Consider the following 20,307-nt stretch of genomic DNA (forward strand, 5'->3'; position numbering starts at 1 on the left):
CTTCAGGCCCAGTGACATTCAATTACACCTCTTGTCTACAACATTTGCCAGTAGATACCCCTCCACAGCACCAATCAGCTTTTTTCCTACATCTATGTTCATAGTGTTTTGTGAAGGAAACAATAGAGTATAACCATATTTCAAATATCTCACCCATATTCTGTTGCCTTGGAAATATGTGGAGAATGGGAGGGTCAGTTTAATAAATAGGAATTGAATGCTAATGGAATGTGGAAGCATAAAGAACAAACTTAAGGCTTGATGTAGAAGAAGACGAGGTTAAGGCAGGAATAATGTGTAAGAGTCAACCATATGTTATTACTTTCGTCTTCTCAGCAGGCAGTTTTATGGATCTCTTAAAGATTACTGACAAAAGCCTATGTAAATTGCTCATATCCTGGATCATGTCCTTTGGTGACTTAGACTTGGGTTCTACTCCCACATTGATCTGCTGTCAGTGACACCTTACCTGGATCAATATACACAAAGACACCCAAATCAAAAATGTGGGATGATGACGGTATGGCAGTGTTGTACACTGATACAGAATATACATATGAGTTCTGGAAGGATCAACGTATCTATAATAGAACTCAATACAAATCAAAGATCAAATTGTTTTGTCTAACAAATACTCATTCAAATGTAGAAAATATATGTTGTGTATGCAAAACTTTTAAATTTTATGGTTTTTTTTTTTAGCTCAGGCTATTTTAAAACTCAGAAGAACCCCTGACTGACTGTGTTTCCCTCCATTATATGACTCTCTTTGTTGTTGTTCATATCCTTTATTGCTATTGAAAGAACTCTCTGAAGCTTGAATAATTTTTTAACTACACATTTTGTCTTTTTCTGTTAAAAATTGTTCCCGCTAATCCTCTCTTTTGGAAGGAATGGAGTGGGTCTTAATTAGCACAAGGTTATAGAAGACGTCTCAATATTCTGCTAAGTCATGGACCCGTGAACAAAAAGTCTACAGAAATATCAGGAAAATCAAATGTAATTACAGTATGAAAACATATAATTCCATTAGTGACGCTCCCTGCTTTTGAGGAATGTCCATGATGCAAGACAGTAGAAGGAGCCTCACGGAGCTCTGATGATTTCTTCCCTAAAGATATCCATTTCAGATGGGGGTACAAAAACATCTTGCTTCTTAAAGTTTTTCTGTTGGAGGCTAGCTTAGTGAAACTTTTATCCCAACTGGTATCTGTTTCCCTTTTTAAGTTTTCAATAAAATTATTGGCTATCTCATGTTCATTCCTTACATTCTTTGCCTTTACAAATCTGATTGAAGGGAAGATGGGAGAAAACCTAGTGGCCCTGTGATTGTTACTTTGATTGATAACATGCTTCCAAACTGCATCCTACTCTGTGCTATCCAACAGGGATAGAAAAATCCACAAAGAATGCATTCTCTGTGTGTCCGATAAGCACACATGAAAATACATTTTTAAAATAAATGGCTCTTCTGGTAATGAGGCACAGCATGTGGTGATGAAAGCTGTCTGTGAGCACACCACTGGAGTCAACCAGATGGCACTCCGAGGGCTAAGCACTTGTTTTGCAAGCTGTGGTGTCTGTACATCACATACCCTACTACAGCCAGCATGCAATAAGTATTCTGGCAAAAATTTCATTTCTTAACTAGAAAAGTTTAGAGTTGGCTTTGGTCAGAGTGCGAGCTGGTTAAATTTGACTAAGGTTTCCAGAGAGCAAGCCCATTGAAAGAGAGGTGTTTGGTCATCTATGCCACAAGACAAGGAAAACGAAGTTAAAAGGTGGAGATCTTGCTGCCCAGAGGCTGTTGGGGGAAAGCTTCCATGCAAATATAGAATTTTATCCACGTCTTCCAGGTAAGTAAAGTCCCTGAAACAGCTAATTTTAAGGAAGCAGATTACAGCGTCACATTTTTCCAGTTGAAGGATTTATAGATCTCAGATTAGAAAATGACGACTGTGTGTCTGGTGGGCAACACCTTCCCAGAGTTTGGTCATCGTGGGCACCCGTGGCTGGGAAGAAGCCACCAAGGGCTGCAGTTCCACCACTTTGTCAAGCATTTGAGAGTGAGACATGTTTCTGGAGAGAATCCATGATTTATACTAAAATGCCTGCTCCTTTCCATAGATGTTTACAGATGAATCTGGGTTTGCTGCATTTTTTCCACGTAGCTGTGGTGAGTGTTGAATTCAGAACTGAAAATGAAGCGATAGCAAAAACTTGGACAGAGTCAAAAGGTGGGAAAAATAAAGGCACAGTTGGGGGCTGTACGATTGTCCTGATACATATTACACATATAAAAGAGTTCTGAAAGATTAAGCGTGTCTCCAACAGAGTTCAACACGGGGCAAATGGAACTTCTGCCAATTTATCCCGTATACTGCTCTATCAAAACATTGAAATGATTCCCAAGACACTTAGTTGGAAAGAGTAAAAGGGAAAGAGAGAGAGAGAGAGAGAGAGAGAGAGAGAGAGAGAGAGAGAGAGGAAGAGGAAGGAAAAGAAGATGAAAATAAATAGTACTTGGCCTTGAAATGTGCGCCTCTAAGCCAGATGTTACCAGTGTATATACCCAAGTTAGGATCAAGTAGAGCACTTCTCTAAATCAAAATACTAATGCCTATTAGCCATGTTAGCACAGAACATAAATTGGAGCCAGACTGTCTGTCTGTGGGTGTCTGCCCTGCATTGGGCCATAGCTGCAATTCCTCCTCTAGGGAAACACTGTAAAAATATCTCAGGAGAGGCAGCAATTATGTATTTTTAAAGAAATGGAGGACTATTTTTCTTTTAAGATCCTGGGATCTTAGACCAGTTATTCCTTTGGGATGTAAAGCACATTTGTAGAATTTTACACAAGGGACAGAAGATACCTGAGGACAATGAAAAGGAAGATAAGCTAGCTCCATGAGTCAAGGTAGGACTTGTTTCTGGGATCCCTAGATGCAACGATTCTTGTAATTAGACATAAGATAGGAAATAAAATCCAGTCATTAACCAGAGAGAAAACTCTGTATTTGACTTATTTGTCTGAGAAGTAGGTAGTAAACTTCAGAGTTCCTAAAGGAAAGCCTGGGTCTGTGGGTCTGCTCAAGTGCTTGCCTAGTATCTATGAGATCTTTGGTTCAATTTTCAGTATTGAAAGGAACGAGAAGGAAGAGGAAGAGGAGGAGGAAGGAAGAAGGAAGAAGGAAGAGGAAGAAGAAGAAGAAGAAGAAGAAGAAGAAGAAGAAGAAGAAGAAGAAGAAGAAGAAGAAGAAGAAGAAGAAGAAGGTCTTTAGGAACATTAGAAATATTAGAGCATGTCTTTAGGAACATTCCCTTATTGATCATATGTTCATATTGTCATATGGCTTTGAGTGCCTACTACTTGCTCAAATTCTGACAAGGGAGAAGTAAAACAAAATCAACAAAATAAAAGGCAGGAAAGATGACTCAGATGGTAAAGTGCTTTCTATGAAAGCATGAGGACCTGAGTTCAGATCCCTAACATCCACAGGAATATTTTGGCTTGCAGTTATAACTTCATTGCTAGGGAGGTGAGACCAAAAGATTCCTGGAGCTCAGTAGTTGAATCACTGAGCTCCAGGTTCCAGGAGAGACTCTGAAATGGGGAAAAGGGTGTATGTGCTTTAATTTGGGAGAAGGCAGGGACATCAATATAGAAGGAAAGGGAGGAAGGAAGGAGAGATAAATCACACTAAAGATGTCTGGAAAAGCTATAGGGAACCATATTATATTTAACTAAAGTTACATATAATGTATAAGATGTGCATAAAAGTTTAGTTTAAATTAAGTTGTACCATTTGAGGTGATAGTGTTTTCTCGAAGAGCCAAAGACTGCCTAATAAAAATTCTGATACTAGGCATGAGAAGACTCCTTCTAAGTTGTTGGTCAACAGTGTTCAAAGGCTCGTAAGACAATACAGAGTATTGCTATTGCCCTTAGTTGTCTCCACAGTTTGAAGGTAAGTCCGATTACAGATGGCACCACATACATCAAATGTGGGACTCTGAGGAATGGAGCTGAGTCAAACCTAAAAGTCTCCACCATGAGGACTAACTTTCATATTACTGGAGGTAACCATGCAAGCACTAAAGGAGGAAAGTCATTGGTAATCCTACCCAGCTGTGATGCCTATGAACTACAAGGTAATAATGATAGCAAGATTTTGCTGAAGATACAATAGAGGCATTTAAGTCTTGGCTGTAACCAAGGCCATGCAACAGGACAGAAATCATGCCTGGTCCTGAAATCCTAGCCAACTTTCAGAAGATAGTAAAGTCATAGAGCTTTTATTTTGGGTGTGTGTGGGGGATTTGAGATAGCGTTTCTCTGTATAGCTTTGGAGCCCATTCTGGAACTCACTCTGTAGAAAACGTTGTCCTTGAACTCACAGAAATTCATTCACCTGCCTCTGCTTCCTGAGTGCTGAGATTAAAGGTCTGTGCCACCAGTACCTGGCTAAGGTCATAGATCTTAGAGGAGTACCTACTAGTGCACAACCCTCATCAAAGAAGCTTCCTTTTGTGTCAGACCATTATAGAAAGCCCTAACTAGCCAAATGTAAAGACTGTAAGGGTGTTTAGCTGTAATTGATACATCCAAAACACAATTCCTACATCAGAGGCCCAGGGAACATCATAGAAGAGGGGGGAGAGAACCGTTCTAAGAGTCAGAGGACCAGAATGTCTACTGTGATATTTGTCGTCTGTATACGACTGGGAAACTAAACTCATGCAATTTCAGCTATACAGTTGTCTAAACAAAACCTGGATAATAAAAGCATCAGTTGATTTATGACTGTGGTTAGGGGAAAGCTCACAGGCCCCCCCCACCTCTTTATGAAGGAGTACATGAAATTAATGACTCCTGATAGAAGAGGAATTACTCTTCCCCAGGAATGGGCCCCCTAAGTGATCATCTAGTATCAAGTGGTCAGTCCCAACTATATATACATACAAGTAAGATCAAAGAGACTCAGCTGATTGTGCTTACATATTTATACACATATATATGCGTGCGCGCACACACACACATATAAATGTTGCAATAGTAATTAAAAAAGAAATCTTGAATTTGAGAGGGAGTGTGGATCATGGGAGGTGTTGGGTGGAGGGAAAACTATGTAACTATATATGAAAATTTAAAAAAGTGTCAGACACAACGCTTTGAAAAGGAGATGGTAGGTACATTTCCTCCCAATGTCCATCACAGACATTGATACATGTCACTGACCTGGATTCAACTTTACTCCATGTATGTGTATTCTATTTGTGTTTTACCACATGCATGGACATATGAACATTCTATGAGCAAGCATGAAAAGTACTACCCATTTATTTGGCCTTGAACTCATAGGAATCCTTATGAGTATTTGGAATAAAGTATACACTACTACACGTGACCCAAATTGTCTATTTTTTGACACTTGGAAATTCAGTTCTATTTTCATTTACTTAACGTGTTTCAAATCCTGACTCTAGTCACCCTGGCTATAAATAATGCTGAGTTCTTGTCACTCAATTGAGTGTCTCATACTGAATGGTGAAGTTAACAGATACAAATGGAAGGAATATGATTCCTGGAAAGCATTCATTTGCCAAAATTTTAAATTCCCTTTGAACCACATACAAAACAAACTTCTCAAGGTCACGTGATCATGAGAGGCAGAAATAGAATTTGAACTTAGTTCTTTATTTCTCCCCAAAGCCAAACCTTAACTCCTATGCTCAGAAAGGAGGTCATGGCCGTGGTGTTAAGTGTCCTGATTGCTACTTCAGATGCACAATTCTAATTGTTTAGCAATGCCTGTTACTTCCTATTAAATCATGCAAGTCTACTTTCTTCATAACACTATAAAAAATGAGCCAGTGCTTCTTTCAAAGTCTTGGTTCTATGTGGGTGCGTAGATTGTTAAATCCAGGCGCAATTGGATGGTTAATTTGATGCGCTCTGCTCTTCCACAGACATTGCTTCATATAGGCAAGTCTCCTTGGGAGCTTGAATTATGATTATACATCTTAATATAATTATCCACCTTTCCATGATTGTTTCCCCTCTGGCTTGGGCTATTTATTTCACTGGCCTCCTTACTGCATAATGGCTTTGGATAGCCATGGCTTCCAAACACAAAAGTCAATAATGCTCCAACATAAATTGAATCCCTGTAGCAAAACTATTGATATTTATTCCATCACCTACTAGGGAGTTATTGTTATTTAGGTAAAATAATACATCCAACAACTCAGAGCGTCAGAACAGTCTCTACAACTCCCAGGTGGTGGATGATGCCTGGGTGCCATGCTGTCAAGTCCGTGAACTTCTATTTTAGATTTTTGCAGTGATGAAACTGTGTGTGCCAACTGGTGTTCGGCTACAGAACCCATCACCAGCCTTCCAGCAGCAGAGCCTGCACTTGCCACTCTCAGAAAGATCCAGAAATAGTTCTGCTCGGGAAGAGGGAGTGTTGACAGTTGAGCAGAGTCAAAAAGTGACAACATATGAGGAAGAACTCTGAAACTTTTGTATTATTTACAAGTGGATACAGAATTTTCTACAAGTGTTCTTAAGCGAATAAATAAAATTAGTTCCACGAGAGCACTTATGAGACAATGGCATTCCTAGAACACAGGAGGCTTGAATTTTATTTGCTAAGGTACTGTGGGACAGCACCAAACTGAAGGAGGACAGAGACTTAAGACCAGGTCAGAAAGACAAGTTCTGGCTAGTTTTGCCACCTGTAAAATATGTTGTACAGCATCAAATGTGCAGCGCAGAGGTGAGAGCTAAGTGGGCAATGCACGGAAGAGAATGTACTTGTGGAAACACAGTGTCAGAGGTCAAAGACTACACCTGCTAAAAAGTTCTGGGTATGGGAGAAAGAGGGAGGCAGGCAGGTTGATAGGTGTGATAATGTCAGGGTGTGGTTTAGGCACAGTTCAGGTACACATGTCTACTACTTCAGGCTCAATGTATTTTATGCCATGCAGCACCGTGAAACCCTAGGCATCATGAGAGCAAATCTGGACCTTCTGCAACTCTGAAAGCACCCGTTTCCAGTTACTTATCATTTGGGGGGAAAGAGTGTGCATTGCTACTTAAATGTATTTGACTTAATAAATAGAGTCTTCTGTTCATAGCTAAGTGCCACTGATATATTCACATGACCTCATTTAAACCATCTAATAACTCCAGCAAGGAAGACAATCACCTTAAGTTCCTTTTAAGTTTTAAGTTCAAAACCACTTATTTATTTTGAGACGGGGTCTTGCTATGTATCTCAGGCTGGCCTGGGACCCACTAGGTCCAGGCTGGCCTTGAGGAACGTACTGTATAGTCCAGGCTGGCCTTGAAGTTACACTCTTCCTACCTCGGTCTTTTGGGTATTGAGATTACCACCATACCGCTACAATCACCTTTGGATAAGGAAGTGGCCTTGCAGGTTAAATGATTTGTCATGCTTATCCAGGTCCAGGGCATCTGGTCTAGATCAGCTGATGACTCATTGAAAGATGTATTCAGAGCAAGTCTCAGCCTCTGTAAACTCATCTTGGGTGACCAAGAGTAACAGAAGAGGGCCCTTGCTTTGCGGGGATCATGAGAAATCTCTCACCCCTTACCACTTCCCTCCAGCTCAAGTAGCCCTATTCTTATGTATTTTGTTTAATGGCACTCTGAGGGATAGATGTACCATATGCAAAAAGAATAAACTCCACTTCAAACCTGGAAAATCATCAATTACATCAAGCTGGGCATTAGAAACTTGCCAGTGCCTCTTGAGAGATTTGTCAGTGATGTTCCCCTGTGGAAAATGCCCTGAGATCTTGGATTCAGTGTTGCTCTTAGAGTCAGTCAATTTGTGACTCAACTGAGGAAAGTCATTTGAACTTCCCTGCTGTTCTATGGCATTTTTGTTTGAAGGAGAAGAGGTGTTTGTTTGGCTCATGGTTTCAAAGGCTTCAGTCCATAATCACTTGACCTCATGCACTGGACAAGAAAGTAGTGGCACTGTATTTTGATGGGACAGTTCTTATCACTGAGGATAGGAGACATCAGAGGCTTGATATTAGCTCCAAAGGTATTCTCCTGTTGACATAGTTCTGCTTGTTATGCCCTTCTGCCTAAAGGTTCTATAACCTCTCAGAATGGAGTTAGTGTCTGGGGTAACAAGAATTCAGAGCTCATGGGGATCACTGGTGTGAGCCACATCATAACAACATTGGTTGGTGTTTCTGTTGCTGTAGCAGAGTATCTGAGATGGGGTAACTGAGAAAGAAAAGCCGATTTTAGCTGAAGATTGTGGGAGTCTGGATGTCCAAGGCCTGGTGATGGTGTTAGCATTAATACGTTCCAGTGAAATGCTATGTGGTTTCAACTAATGACAGAAAATAGAAGTGCAAATAAAAGGGTGGACAAAGATCCATGGCCATAAGAACTCACTGGGTAGGGGCAGGACTCATGAGGCTATGATCACTTTATTCAGGCATCTCATTTGGTGGGAGAAATGAAAAGCAATAGATTTCAGAGCCCACTAGCCACAGAATTTTGATTTTGCATTCCAGATTTATCACAATAATTTAGTTATAAATTGTGATCATGTTTTAATTACAATCTCATCTAGATATGCTATGAACTGAATGTTTGTGCTCCCTTAAAATTTATATGTTGAGGGCTAGAGAGATGGCTCAGTGGTTAAGAGCACTGACTGCTCTTCCAGAGGTCCTGAGTTCAATTCCCAGCAACCACGTGGTGGCTCAAAACCACCTATAATGAGATCTAGTGCCCTCTTCTGGCCTACAGGCAGGCTACTGTATAAATAAATAAATAAATCTTTAAAAAAATTTATATGTTGAATTCCTAACCTCCAATATGGGAGCATGAAAGAAAAATTTGGTTACAAGAATGGCACACTCCAACAAGAACTTGTTGTCTTCCTCTGTATTCCCCAAAGTTTGGGACAGCAAGAAGGTCACCCTGACCAGAATTAAACCTTATACTCTGAACTTTGAGAAAAACTCTATTGAACTTGGAGAAAGAAATTGAAATCAGCCAGTCTGAGGTGCTGTGTTACAGCAGCCTGAGCTCACCCATATACTTATAAAACATATCGAGGAGCATGAAAAAAAAATAAAAGTCAATAAATATGAGAGGCAAATGTGTGTGCATATTTGTTTCACTAGTCCACATGTTCTTTCCTTATCCCAGCAGACATATCTATGTACATATCCTGCTTTGGAGCCAACTCTTTTATGTATTATGGAAATAATCCCTGAAAGTATAGTTGAAGACAACTATGCCAGATGATTATAGTGCTAAAAAAAAGACTAAGATATTTTCTTGTAAATAGTTGTTAAAAAAATAACTACCTTTTGTATCTACTAAGAAAAGAAAAACAAAGGACAATATAGATTACCCAAGTTAAAATTTACAAAGATACACTTGATACTAGAAAGACGGCCCAGTGGTTAAGGGCACTTCCTGCTCCTTCAGAGGACCTGGGTTCAGTTCCCAACACTGATATTACTCCTGTAATTCTAGCTTCAGAGTCTGACACCTTCTTCTGGCTTTCATGGTCACATGAATGCATGTACACATGAACATACAAATGCACACATATAAATAAAAAATGAGATAAAAAGACACACTTGAATGCAGTCCATCATATATTTTCTAGAAGATAAAAATATAACAGTTGCTAAAATTATCATGTTGATAGGACATACGGGTCCACCAATTAATTGTCATGCTGTAAAGGGATGGCAAGGCATTTCTGTAGGTGTGACTGTGGTAAGTAAAAGAACCAAAGCTAAACACATTTTAATACAGGGGTGGAAATTTGGCCAACATTTTCTTGCCTGAATCTGCAGAGGTCAAATTGTACTGACATAGTAAAGCAAGTAAAGATGTAAGCATCCATGTTTCCATCAGAGCAGCATCCTGTGGATGTATCTGTCCAGAGGACAGAACTCACGTAGGCATGATGGTGTTTTAAGAAATTCATTACAGAAGCAGTAGCAAGAGAGAAAGGCAGAGGAGTGGTGAGCCCTTCTGTAAGTGAAGGGGTGTGGTCCCCAAATATGTGAGGGTAAGATCTTTGGCCTTGGGATAGAAAACTCAAGATTCCTGTAAAGATCTAAAGGCAACTCCCAATTAGCTCTGCCGAGTTGCCAGTATACATTTGAGAACAAGAAGTTACCACAAAGGGATGACTATTCTAAGACTTGACAAGACTAGTGAAAACAATGTATTTTAAAACAGACCTTGATTCTTTTAACTAGCTAAGTTTTGAACTCTTCCTGGAATAACTCTTGATTTCTTACCTTGCCATACTTCTGTGCGTAAGAGCCGGTGAGGAGAGAGTGGAAGACAATGATGGTTTCATCCAAGTCCCAGACGAATACACGCTGAGGAGAAACGGCCAGTGTCAGCACAGTTATGGTTGAAGGACACAGGACTTTACAGTTGGAAAATGTTCTTGCTATAAGCAGCCTTGAGTAGTTTATAACAAATCACCCCTTCCATTATTTATTCATTTGTCATTTGCCAAGTCTGACTGTCGGAGAACCTGGCGGCGTGGGTGATAGAACTTATCAAAAGCTTAATGATCAGGTGTCCTGACTGGAATGAATACAGACAACATTTGATTCCAGTTACCGTGACAAAGATAAATTCTGGCTGTATGATTAGAAGGGGGTCTAATGTTGATATATTTTATAGTTTTAGACCTCCATGGATTCATTATAGTTTGAAACAGAAGACATTAAATATTTCCAAAACAGTCTATGATAGCATCTAACTAGCAACTGTAAAATGCTGACCCTTGTGTCATATAGGATGGTGAATGTTTTGTTTGGCCTGCCAGAACTTATAAGAGATCTCAAAGGACTCAACAAATTTAGGAGATTCCACCCAAATACTAGGGGTCTGACTCTGGAAGGAAATCTGGAGTTTGGACCACACTGAATTACACTCCACAGTTGCAGGATGGTGAAGCCCTGGGATGGGCCACTATTTCTGCCCTGCTGCCTGCCGACTGGGGTCTCTAGCTGTCATTTATCATGTCACCAACCAGGCTTCAGAATGCATTTCATCTCTTGGGTATAGCCGTGCAAATCTTTTAGAAAGAGGCACAATATCTGCTGTTTGATTTGAGGCACAACTGGATTTTTTTTTTAATTCAGTTAAAATATGAGCAAAGAAGTCAGGACCACGAGGGGTGCACCCACCCACGGAGACAGTGGGTCTGATCCAATAGGGAGCTCACCAAGGCCAGCTGGACTGTGACTGAAAAACCATGGGATAAAACCGGACTCTCTGAATATGGCGGACAATGAGGGCTGCTGAGAAGCCAAGGACAATGACACAGGGTTTTGATCCTACTTCATGTTCTGGCTTTGTGGGAACCTAGCCAGTTTGGATGTACACCTACCTAGACCAAGATGGAGAGAGGAGGACTTTGGACTTTCCACAGGGCAGGGAACCCTGACTGCCCTTCAGACTGGAGAGGGAGGGGGAGAGGAGTGGGGGGAGGGGGAGAAGAGAGGGAGGAGGGGAGAAAAAGGGAGACGGGGAGGGAAAAGGGAGGAGGCGGAATTTTTTTTCAATAAAAAATTATATTACAAAAAATATATGTGGCTGTGTAATTGTGTAGCATTATAGAAAATGATAGTTTCTCAACTTGCTTAATGTTGTTATATCTCACAAAAGCTCACAAATATACAGTAAAAGTCCACAAAATCAATAGATATTCATTAACAAGATTTTTTTCTTTCTACACAAATTGCTTTTATCTTCTTAAAAATATGTTTTCTTGGGATATTATTCCACAAATAATAGGTTTACTTTTAGCCTTTTTTTAAAATCAGTTTGGGTCAACAGATGAAATTATATTGGTATTCAACTTTCAAAGTTCTCTTGCCTTTGACGTTACTGTTTTAAATTTTGGTATTAGGGTAGACAAATATCCCAAAATTCAAACTGATAAAGTAGCTACGACAAAGCAGGTCCATTCAATTTATGATACATATTTTAATTTGGAAATGTACTAGGCTATAAAGTATGGATGATACCACTTAGTAAATTTGAGTATCTTATGTTCCTCAGAGATAAGCAGGCATACCTCCAGGTCACTGTCCGGAGGTGGTGAGGGGTTGTTTTTCCGGCCTCTTCCTCGAGACTTTGACCCAGAACTTCTGCATGTTCTGTCATCGAGGTCTTTGATTGGTGTGGAGGGGCTCTGAACTGTATCAAACTCTCCTATAAACAAAAGGATTGCGTCAGGAAGAGCTGCTTTCTTTTAGAACAATTATAAGTCTTCATTATTACTTCACAAGTTCCTACACACGAGTGACCTCTTTATGACAAAAAATATGGTTCGTATATGTAAAGTTGTAATTTAGTCAACAAATTGTATAGTTATATGAACTCCTCATAGAAATCTGAATGCCTTTTATATACCATATACCTTCAGCTTCCTGTCCATTCACCTCCATTTTATCTGTATTTCCATCGAGTCTCACCTTCATTTGGGTCTCATTTCAGAGAACACGATGTCTTCTCGATCAACCCAGGCTTCACCCACAAACTTGACTTGCCGACTCTACCTCTTACTGAATCTGCCCCCTCATTTCTTTCCTCTCTGATCTTCCCTTTACCTGGGCCACTTGCAAATTTAAATCTTCTTCTTGACCACAAATTTCTATCGAGGCACGCTTTGCTTACAATTTTCTCATTCAAAGGAAATAATTCGTACTAGTGTTACTCAGTAGAAATAAATGAAAGTCCCAAGATTGATCACAGTGTTTTAAATTTCTAGCAGTTACATTTCAAGGCAAAAAGAGACCCATAAAATGAACTCAACATATAAAATGTTAGCTCAATATATACAAGCTATCATTTTGGCATGTTATTGATAAATAATATTAGCAAGAAAATTTTTACTATTATTACTTTTATAACAATTTTTGAAATATTGTGCTTATTACAATCATTTCAATGTGTGGTATATGTGTTGGAAGTGCTTGGTGGACAGAGGTCACAAAACTGTATAATACAATTCCTTCCACTGATTGATATCTAACTTACTAAAACTTAATTTCAAATCACCAAAACATGAATACACATACTTTACCAAGAGTCCTGAATAACCATCAGCTTGTCAAATTCAATATACAGGCCCAGTCCTTATATTTCCAGACAGGTGATATCTATGATCCTATTCAACATGCCTGCTCAGAGTTAGTATTTGTTAAATGACAGCCTGTGGATTGTTAGTTCTGGCCTTCCTCTCAAACGTCTTTCTACCTAGGAGTCACAGACTCTTGTCCTGTCGTGCTCAGGGCATGGTATCTAGGAGGTCTGACATTCCTACTTTACACATTCTGCAAGGTGTAAGCATCTCATATGCTAACTCCGCTCTAAGTGAGAACCCAGAGCAAGTCACTCCCTCCACGCAGACAGCAAGTGAAGTCTCAGACACTTTATCTAATTGACTTCTGTATGTCTACAGGTCCCTGAAATCCAGACTCATGTAAAGTTAGTGACCATGAATCTTGGGAAGCAGGCAGCACTGCCAAGGCCAGCGTTAAAATAAACTGAAGCTACACAAGGCACAGTGTAATGGGTCATCTAGACTTTCACTCGGTTTCACTGGACCTCAGTTTCAGTATATATTGAATTCTGGATAAGCAGCTTTTTAAAATTATTGAGGATGAATCAGAATTGTATTTAATTTAAACCATATGTATAAAATGAAAATCTCTTAACTTTACCTTAAATTAAATTTAACTTACATTAAATTTAAATGATGTGTTTATAAACAAAGAGAAATATGATGATCTTAATTTATCATTAAATTTAAAATAAAATTTAGTATGATAAATCACAGGGCATTAAGTAATTCTGAACAAATGGCACATTGTGCATGGCTTTTCTGAGACACAGTAATCATTACAGAACTAACCTCTTATCATTTCTTTTGATAACGACATTTTATTTGGGAAGAATTGCATGGTACAAGATCAGAAATATATCTTAGCTATCTTTCCCCATAAATAGATGGGGGAAGAGAGGAGATAGAGGGACCACGAAGAGGGACAACTACAACTAAGGGTCATTTGAGGGATCATATGGCAACCTAATACAGTAGAAACTTCTCAAAATGTATACATATATGAAGATTATCTAAATAAAGTTGCCAAATACGAGGGGAGACAGAGCCCCGGTTGGGTATCTTTCATCACCAAATGAAGTGTCCAGTGCCGGGAATGGGGTGCATGTAATCAAGTTGTTTGACAAAGAGGACCCATGGAAACCCCCAAACAACCCAGGGTATTACTGAGACTAATGGTGGCCCCATTGCTGAAGATTGCATCTACACAACTAACTGAACATGGAGAAGTTGAGCTGGTGCCTACCTACTCACTAATGTTTATGTTTATTGTACTGTAAGGTATCTGCATGTTGTCACAGGAGAACCCAGCCACAAACCCTTTGACCTACAAAGGTGATCTGCATGCAAGGTGCACTAATGCCACAGTGGTAGAAACCAACCAATATTTGATTGTATTTAAGACCCCGCCCTATGAGAGAGAACCCATTCTTGACACTACTCGTATGGCAAAAAAAAAAAAAAAAAAAAAAAACTTGAGACGAGATAGTCAAGGACCCAGGGGAAAACCAAATACTATTGTTATGCTAAAGGAACCTAGCACAAGAAGGACTCCTAATGATATTCTGCTGTACTTATAGACCAACATCTTGCTCAGTTGTCATCAAAGAAGCTTCCTCCTGTAATAGATGAAATAAATACAGAGACCCGCAGCTGGATAACGTGCAGAGTGTGAGAGACCTTTAGACACTCAAACCAAAACAGGGCATCTCCATCAAATACCTCCACGTAGGGCCCATGAACCTTGTCAAAAAGGAGGTGGAAAAAGTGTAAAAGCAAGAAGGGATGGAGGGTACCCAGAAAACAAGGCTTTTGAGACACACGAGGGCTGGTGTGTGACCTCACACAGACTGTGACAGCATCTACAGGGCCTGCACAGGTCTGGGCCAGATGGAGTCCTAGAGCTGAGAGGGGAAGTGGACACAGTCCCCATCCCTAACACATACGCTATCTCCAATGACAAACTACTTGCAAATGAAAGATAGTTTTCTCTAACGGAATCTTACCACTAGGTATACGAACTCACTTAAGGGCATGTCCCATGCTCAGCGGTCCATGACCAGCACAAAACCAACTCAATGGTTTAGAGGTTTGTTTTTTTTTCTTCTCATAATGTTTTGTTTATGCTTGCCTTCATTCTTTCCTTTTCTTAAATTCTATTCAGGTTTGTTTCATACTATTTTGGGGAAGTACCTATTTGTTTTCTAATGAGAAAGAGTAAGAAAGGGTGTGGATTTGGGTGGGTGGGGAGGATCTGGGAGGAGTTGGGGAAAGGGAAACCACAATCAGGAGACATTTAATGAAAAATATATTTTCAATAAAAATAAACTAAGAATATAAAAATAGTCTTAATATAAATGTCATTGTCTCTCAAAATATTACTAGTAGAGATCACTGTACCTCTTCCACTATCATGACTGACAGGAGGTACATCCAAACAAAAATATTTTAAGCACAAGTTTGGATATTGCTTTATCTTGCAGAAACTTAAGTTTCAACTTATTCGGATAGACTTTAGAAATTTGAATGCACAGCAACCTTTAAGTGAAACCACATGAACCATTTCCTTTCCTCCACTCTGACAGTGAAACCATAATTTCCTTAGGTTACTAAATCGTGCAAATCAAATGCCTTCCTTTAAATAACTCGAGTCAAATTAATTCTTACTTTAAAATTTTATTTTTATTTATGTGTATTCATGTGCGTATGGGTATGTGTCCACATACACTTGTGTCCGGGAAAGTCAGAAGATGACGTCAGATGTCCCAAGCTGAAGTAACAGCTGTTTGTGAGCCACCAGACATGGATGGGTACTGGGAACCAAACTAAGGTCGGTCTGCAGGAACAGGGAGTGCTCTTAACCACTGAGTCATCTTTCTAGCCACAAACTGACTCTTACTTTAAAAGCAAGATTAAACAGAAATCTTTTGCGGTGTCATTTATAAAACCTTTCTTTTTGCACACATGCACACACACAGACACACACACACACTGTTTTTGTTTATTCATCATTTTGTGTGTTTTTGAGGCAAGGTCTCATGTTAGTGTCAAATTCCCTGCGTAGTTAAAGATGACACTGAACCCTTGATCCTCGTGCTTTTTCTTCCCAAGTGCTGGAATAACAGGTGTACATGTGACCCTTGCCTTTATAATTTTTGTAGGTCAATTTTTAAATTGTTATCTACAGAAAAGTAGCTTTTTATTTTGGTAACAGTGTAAGAGTTGAAAGAAGAGAAAATTGCAAACTTCCAGTCATGGTCTTAAGTTGCAGGCAGGATAGCTGGTGGCAGGCTGGGTCCATACTGAAGGATTTAAATAGAAAGAAGCCAGCTATTTAAATCTGATATTCAGCAACTATCACAGTGTTGAAGGGAAAATGGGGTCACAGGAAGTATGTGGGTTTCTAGGCCCAGGAGAATCTCTTCCCATTGATTCTTTGCCCGTTTAAGTTAAGGATCTTCAAAGTACTTTAAGGATACAGAGGAAATAAATAAACAAGTGTTTTCTTGAGAGTAAAACAGGCCTTTGGAAGAAAACTGCAAAGTATGATCCCATTTTAATTAAACTCTTAGTTTGAGCACACGGTGCCTTTTTAAAAGAAGTATATAAACACGTTGTTGGCTTCATTCCCAGCTCATTATGTTGGTGAGAACTCAGAGCAATTGTTTGTTCTCTCTTTAATTTGTCTAGAAATCCCTCAAGCAAACCTGCATACTTCATCCTTTCTGCCAATTGCCATTTAGGTCAGGAACACTGTTAAGGAGTTATAAACAAAACTCAATAATGTGCTGACTGTGTGCAAGTGAGCTCTTTCCCCACATGGGGTATCTAGCTACACTCAGCACTGGCATTGCTGGGTCAGGGGAGACACATATCCATCTTGCATAGACACGGGTCTTAAGAATGGAAGTATTGACTCAATACCCCACCAGCAATGGTGTATGTACATGTGTGTATTTGTGTGTGTGTGTGTGTGTGTGTGTGAGAGAGAGAGAGAGAGAGAGAGAGAGAGAGAGAGAGAGAGAGAAAGAGACACACAGAGACAGAGTCAAACACACACATACACAGAGAGACAGGTAGAGAGAAATAAAGTTCATTCTAACACGGAATTTATGTCCTTATTATTATCTTGTAATTATGGAAAAACTGGTGACATGATATACATAGGGTCCATGATATACACTGCCAACAATCAGCTGGTATTTGTTGGTCTTGATGTGACTCCAGAATTTTTGCTTTAACTGCTAGGCTCATATTTACTCTTCCAAACAGCACCAGTGTCTACTGATCAAGAGAGTCCTCTAACAACCCACCAGAATGAAAGAAAATATTGGGAAGTCATGCTCTGACATTCCTGAAATATATAAGGAACCCAAACCACCCTGTGGTAAGACAACAAAATAACCTGACTGAAACAAGAAGCAAGGGGCCTGAGAGGACGTTTACCAAAAGGATATATAGAAGGTCAGTCAGTATATGAGAAAGATACACAATGAGAGTCATGCAAATTCAAGCTGTATATTCAAGCTCACGTTTGTTAAGGTGTCTATCATCAAAGAGGAGAAAAAGTATTAAGAGTTGGACTTAATGTGGACAAAAAGGCTCCTGTGACTGTGCCATTAAGAGGCAGCATAGAAGTGCCTCAAAAATTAAAAACAGATTGTGTGAATGACCTAGCTATTCTGCTAAGAAATATCTACCCCCCAGGTTTATAGAAAAATAATTTTAAATATATTTTTTATTAAAAGAGAAATACATCCCTTTCTTCCCTCCAGCCCCCTCTATCTTTTCCAATTCCTCTCTCAAACTGATAGTCTCTTTATTCTTATTATTGCTACATATATGTACATATATGTATGCAAAATTATATAAATACAACTTGCTGGGTTCTTTTCTGTTGTCTGTGTGTGTATAGTTTCAGGGCTGACCACTCTGTGTTGGGATCAATAAAGCAGCTCTTCTCACAGGGAAGTGAATTCTCCAACCCAAGAAATGGGGGTCAGCCTGAGTATCAAAACATAGATGTGCAGATGAAGAAAGTAACATTCACAAACAGACAGACAGACACCCACACACCCACATGCACACACACACACACACACACACACAGAGAGAGAGAGAGAGAGAGAGAGAGAGAGAGAAACAGACATATACATAGACACAGAGAAAGAGAGACAGACAAACATACATACACAGTCACATACACACACAAAGACAGACAGACACACACACACATTATGAAACTTCAAAGGTGAGAGAAATCCTTCCCTTTTGTGACAATGCAGATGGCACCAAAGGTCATTAGACTAAGTGATGTAAGTCAGGAACATAAGGAGGAAAATTACAAGATTTCATTCATAAATGGAGTATGAAAAACTTGCTCCCCTAGAAACAGAGTGCAGAATGGTGGTTACCAGAGTGAGTTTGGGAGTGGGGTGGGTAAAGGGGGAAATGTCAGGAAAGGGATACCATATTTGTAGGGTAACTTGAAGGCATTTATTGTACAGTGTAGAAAGTTAATTACAATATATTACGGCTTTGAAAATTGCTGGGCTAACAGTTTTTCGCTTGGGTGATTTATCGTAACCATAGAAGCAGAGCAAACAAAGTATTGCATGTATCAGTCATCTGTATGTAGTCGTTTCATTTCACTGTGTATGTAAATTCAAAATATTATTCTTTTAAAAAATATGGTCAAGGTTTTTAATTGAAATTTAAAAACTCCCAAAAACATCATCTAAATTTTTAACTGTTGCATGTGAGAGAAGAGGCCTAAACAGTCATGGCAAAGGTTTCCAAAAAGTGAAAGCCCTTCCTGTGGATAGCACAGGCTCTGACAGTGAACATCCCTTCACAAGTGTGATGGAGGAGGGTCATTTGTCTTGTGGTGCTACACTTATTAGAAATGGGTTAATCAAGATGTGAGAATTAGCCAATAAGAGGCTACAGATAACGGGCCAGGCAGTATTTAAAAGAATTTATGTGTTGTTATTTCGGGTATAAAGCTAGCCGTGCAGGAGCTGGGTGGGAACGCAGTCCGCAGCTCCTAACTATACAAGTAGACTGACCTCTGTAACGCCTCAAAGTGCTGTCCTCTCTCCCTACTCTTTACTAAAGGGTAAAGCCAGAACTGAGAGCATAAGGGTCACTGAGCACTCGTGAATACTGCTTTAGAGTTGCTGATCCTGATGTCTTTGCCAGTTTCATAAGGGTGCAATCCATGGCAAATGTAGAATTTAAAAAGTTCTCCCCACTTACACCCTCTTGCCCATATCATGGAGAAGATGTCGCACTCTGCTTCGTGAAGTTACTTAAAGGCTGTTAAGTCATGCCTGAGAAGCTAGCTTCCTTTATGAGTGAGGAGGGCTTTATCCGGTCCTTCATTCACCTTGAGCACTTGTTAAGTTCAGTTAACTAATGCCCAAAGTGTTTTTTGAGATCTTATAGTCAAGGATAATATTGTTACACATTATTAAACACACTTAATTTTTAAATGTTTAAAAGACTTGCAAGGAGGAACTGTAAAAAATATCTTCCCTCTTCAATGCTAATTTTCAGAATGCAAATCAAAACCATCAATTTACCTTAGATAAACTTCATTTAAAGGACAGAGAAAGATCTTTGTAAGGACACTGAACTAGAAATGTCTGCTTTTAATCAGCATGGTAGTGTATCTCTAAATCCATTGTCAAACCACCTAATAAGGTAAAATAAATAATTGAATGCTATTTGCAATTTCTAAATAACATCAGTCATTACCAGTTGCCTTGGGCTTTTCTAGGTGATTGAATAATTATCCCATAATCAGTACAGTAATGAAGAACTGCCCTTTGTAAGGTCTGGATATTTAGCTCCAACTTTATTTCATTAGGGTTATCTGTAAATCAGAACAAGCAGCTGTCCCTTATTGAATATAAGGATAAGGTATGTTTCTATTTTAAACATGGAAGTCCACCGTGAATGCTCTTTAAAAAATTGTGGACCTAATTGTCAGGTCTGCTCTGTAAGCCCAGAAATGCACAATCAGTTAATGGGAAATTCTTTTCCTGCCCTGGAACTAAAGCCATCAGATTTCACCATTAATAAAGAAAAAGCCTATGGTTACGAATTTATTTGCTTTCTGGATGCGTGCCAG

At 39.4% G+C, this 20,307-nt stretch overlaps 1 protein-coding gene across 11 annotated transcripts in view; it reads right to left on the bottom strand.

Annotated features, from left to right (window-relative positions):
* Nucleotides 1-20,307, bottom strand: part of Eya4 (EYA transcriptional coactivator and phosphatase 4) — a 252,951-nt gene that overhangs the window by 21,120 nt on the left and 211,524 nt on the right. For all 11 annotated transcript variants that reach the window (XR_007594836.1, XM_050159491.1, XM_050159489.1 and 8 more), the window contains 2 exons: nucleotides 12,123-12,259; nucleotides 10,324-10,407 (listed from right to left, as the gene is read on the bottom strand). Coding sequence is in view for 10 of the 11 variants with exons in the window: in XM_050159491.1 (XP_050015448.1) it covers nucleotides 10,324-10,407; nucleotides 12,123-12,259 (221 nt within the window). In the remaining variant the exon portion in view is untranslated. The remainder of the gene's footprint in view (nucleotides 1-10,323; nucleotides 10,408-12,122; nucleotides 12,260-20,307) is intronic.

This window comes from Alexandromys fortis, unplaced genomic scaffold (genome assembly GCF_014885135.2).
Source record: "Alexandromys fortis isolate MF-2015 unplaced genomic scaffold, M_Fortis_MF-2015_v1.1 scaffold_107, whole genome shotgun sequence".
NCBI lineage: Eukaryota > Metazoa > Chordata > Mammalia > Rodentia > Cricetidae > Alexandromys > Alexandromys fortis.